Source organism: Triticum dicoccoides, chromosome 5A, assembly GCF_002162155.2.
Source record: "Triticum dicoccoides isolate Atlit2015 ecotype Zavitan chromosome 5A, WEW_v2.0, whole genome shotgun sequence".
In the NCBI taxonomy this organism is placed as follows: Eukaryota; Viridiplantae; Streptophyta; class Magnoliopsida; order Poales; family Poaceae; genus Triticum; species Triticum dicoccoides.
In genome coordinates this window covers 536,661,307-536,664,443 of record NC_041388.1, presented here as the reverse complement: position 1 = coordinate 536,664,443, position 3,137 = coordinate 536,661,307, and the positions used below count along the sequence as shown (strand labels likewise).

Genomic DNA, 3,137 nt, shown 5'->3' with positions numbered 1-3,137 from the left:
AAAAAAAATAGTAAACCACAACCACATTCTATCGGAATTTCACTTGGAGCTGTTGCGGGACAAATTCTCAAAAGGAAAAGGGGTTGTGGCGGGATTTCAAATTTTAAGGCGCGATGAAGAAGCGACCGGTCTTTGGGTCCGTTGCAAAGTGTCAGAGAGATCAGCGAAGAGATAGAAAAGCATGCCGCCTTTGTTTCATCAGTTCATAAAGCCATAGTTCTTGTTTACCTAATATAACTTGGAAAGAGATTCCGTCCACGGGTTCAATTTTCCTTTGGAAAAAAAGCTCTATTTGGAGGCCGCGCGGAGACGGAGAGGCACACGGGCTGTAAGACAAGAGCCTCCGTCCCTCCACAGACCACACCACCTCCTCCTTTCTTCCTCCCTCTCCGCGCCGCCACCCTCCTCCCTTCTTCAGCGGCGAGAACGAGATGGCCGTCCTCCTCCGCGCCCGCTCCCACCTCCTCTCCGGCGCCATCCGCCGCGGCTTGCTCGGGTAATCACCAACCTGTCCTCCTCCTCCTCCCGTCGCTTCTTCCCTTCCCGTGCCCTTTTCTCACTCCTCCGTCTTGTGCTTCTGTTCCAGGGAGCGCGGGCGCGGCGCGCGAAGGTTCTCGACGGGCCCAACCACCGTCAGCGAGGCTTCGGCCACCGGCCGCGGTGCGACGACCGGCGGGACCGCCGCAAACTCCAGCAGGTAAGATCTCCTCTTCCTCCTCCTTCTTCTTCTTCTTCTTCTTCTTCCTGTTCTTCTTCGCGATGCAACTTTTCGATGGCGTGGCTTTTCCTTGATCCCGTCGATTCTCGTCGATCCCCCAGCCCTATGGTGAAAGTTCTGATATTTATCTCCATGCATGCAGGGGTCCGACGAAGACGAACGGCGGCGGGCTAGCGAATGGACGAGGGGCGGCGAACGGCGGGTTAGATCCGGCCCTCGTCCTCCATGTTTTTCTTTTCTTTTCTTCTTCTTGATGCAACTTTTGGCGCAAAGACTGACTCTTTTGTCGCGACCGACCATTGCAGGGGTGGAGCGAGCGGAGACGGTGCTCCGGCCAACGGCGGCGGAAGGACGGCGGCGAACTCCGGCGGGTAAGATCTTCTTCTTCTCTTCTTCTTGTTCTTCTTCTTCTCGATATGCAACTTCTCGATGATTTCACAGAAAGACTGACCCCTTGTCGTGCGATGGACCGTTGCAGGGGGCAAGCGACCGGAGGCGGGGCTCCAGCCAACGGAGGCGGCGGCGGCGCGGTCACCGGCTCTGGCAACGGGTAAGAACTAAGAGCCCATGCATCTTTCGTCTTTTCGTGCTTCCTCGTCGCCGAGCGCGCTACCGTATGGGCCGGCCTCTGCGCTCGCGTGTTTTTGCATCCCCTTACCTTACGATCGACGATGATATATGATTGCAGCCATGGTGGTGGATGCGGCGGAGTGTCCCAGCTGCGTAAGGACGCTTTTGGGGCAACCCGCGGTATATGGGACGAGTACAACGTTCGCGCCGCCAAGGACCGCGAGATCTTTCAGGAGATCAGGGCCTTTAAGAAGGAAATCGGGTAATTTTCCATGCCATTTTCCTATGCCTCTTGCGCTCTCTCACTAAGCTCAAGTGTTAGATTAGATGGTTAGTTTTCTCGTGCTTGACGGCTCGTTGATGTTATTTTGCAGTACCAACTATGTTGATACCAAAGTTCATCTGGTCACGAGCACGCACCGCATGGTGACGGCGGTCGGGATGCTCATGCTTGGGTGCGCTATCGGCGTGGCTCCACGCATCAAGCAGTCCGTCATCGGTGCCACGGCCGTGGAGGTGGCAGAGGACCTCAAGGCCGACCAAGGTGCGTCCCAACCTTCGTCTTTCTCTCTCTCTGTACTGTTTGTGTGGAGCCCTCTCTCGAGTAGCTAGTAATAATACTACTAGTAGTTGACTTGAATGCATATGGATATAGAGTACTAGCCTGGTAGTATGCCTCTGTTGGTTTAGTTTGGATCAGGCTTTGCATGCATGCCCATGCCCTCTCTTTGTCTTGTACGAGTAGGACTAGAATTTAGATTCGATTTGCCTCGTGTGAATTGATGCAGCATGTGCTAAAAAAAGTTTTCGTGCTCCCATTTAATGCAGCCGCAGAAGGCAAGGCGGAGTGATCTACAACAAGAAGAAGAAAAGGAAGAAGAAGAGGATGCATCTCTTTAATTTGTGGCCTCACTGCCCTCGTGTCCAAGAGGCCTCTGTTTTTTCTTTTCCTCCAAATACATGTTTGCTTGCTCTATTGCATTCGAATTCGTAGAAATTCGTGGCTAGCATATGTGTGCTATAATGCCCCCCCTGGTATCTTTCATTTTCAAGCATGAGCTACTCGAGTGCTAAACTATGATGGTCAAATATTGATTTCTTAGGCATTGCTTTTCTGTCTATTATCTTGGTCAATGAGTTAAATCTGCATTATCTTAGTCAATAAATTTACAAGAGTTTATGAATGAATTCATTTTTCTTTCCTCATATCAATAATTTTACATCTTGCCCGATAAAGAATCACACTGACATATTCTCTTCCTTACAACCTAGCCTAGCCTCTATCCTAGCCTAGCCTAGGCTAGCAGGTAGTAAAATATCATTCACCCTCTACTCCCATCTCGTGGCAACTACTACTAGAGACTACTCGAGGCACAGGCAGAGGAAACAGAAAAAATAAAATGGCCAAACCTAGGCAGAGTATGCAGTGATGCCATAGCAAACAACTGAGTGATGCAAGTGAGGTCAAGAGCCTGCACAAAAACATCAAACATCATGTACTAGCACGACTGCATGAAGAGGATAACTCTACATGCAACTGAAAATGCCTCACTTCACTGGTACAAACAAGCTCAAACACCAATGCTCCAAATCGTACTGTAGATATTCACAATTTTATGATCCCTATCTCTAGCGAGGAACCACATCAGAAGGAGATGTACTCCTCGTCCTCAGAGTTCATCTGAAGGAACCACACAATGGCCAGCCCAAAGACGGCGAAGGAGGACAGCTCCATCGTCAGCAAGCCCTACCCGATGACCGCGGCGTGCTTCAGGATTGATGGGATAGGCGCGATGCTACCCACGATCGATGCGTCCGTCAGGAACTTGGTGAACCTCACCCACCTGCA

The 3,137-nt window shown here is 51.1% G+C and overlaps 1 protein-coding gene across 1 annotated transcript; it reads left to right on the top strand.

Annotated features, from left to right (window-relative positions):
- Positions 1 to 317: 317 nt before the first annotated feature.
- LOC119297755 (glycine-rich protein DOT1-like) lies at positions 318 to 2,407 on the top strand. Its single transcript, XM_037575416.1, has 8 exons — positions 318 to 496; positions 587 to 697; positions 861 to 920; positions 1,024 to 1,089; positions 1,197 to 1,268; positions 1,407 to 1,550; positions 1,663 to 1,832; positions 2,117 to 2,407. The coding sequence occupies exons 1-8, from the start codon at positions 432 to 434 to the stop codon at positions 2,137 to 2,139; spliced, it is 711 nt and encodes a 236-aa protein (XP_037431313.1). The 5' UTR covers positions 318 to 431; the 3' UTR covers positions 2,140 to 2,407.
- Positions 2,408 to 3,137: the final 730 nt, after the last annotated feature.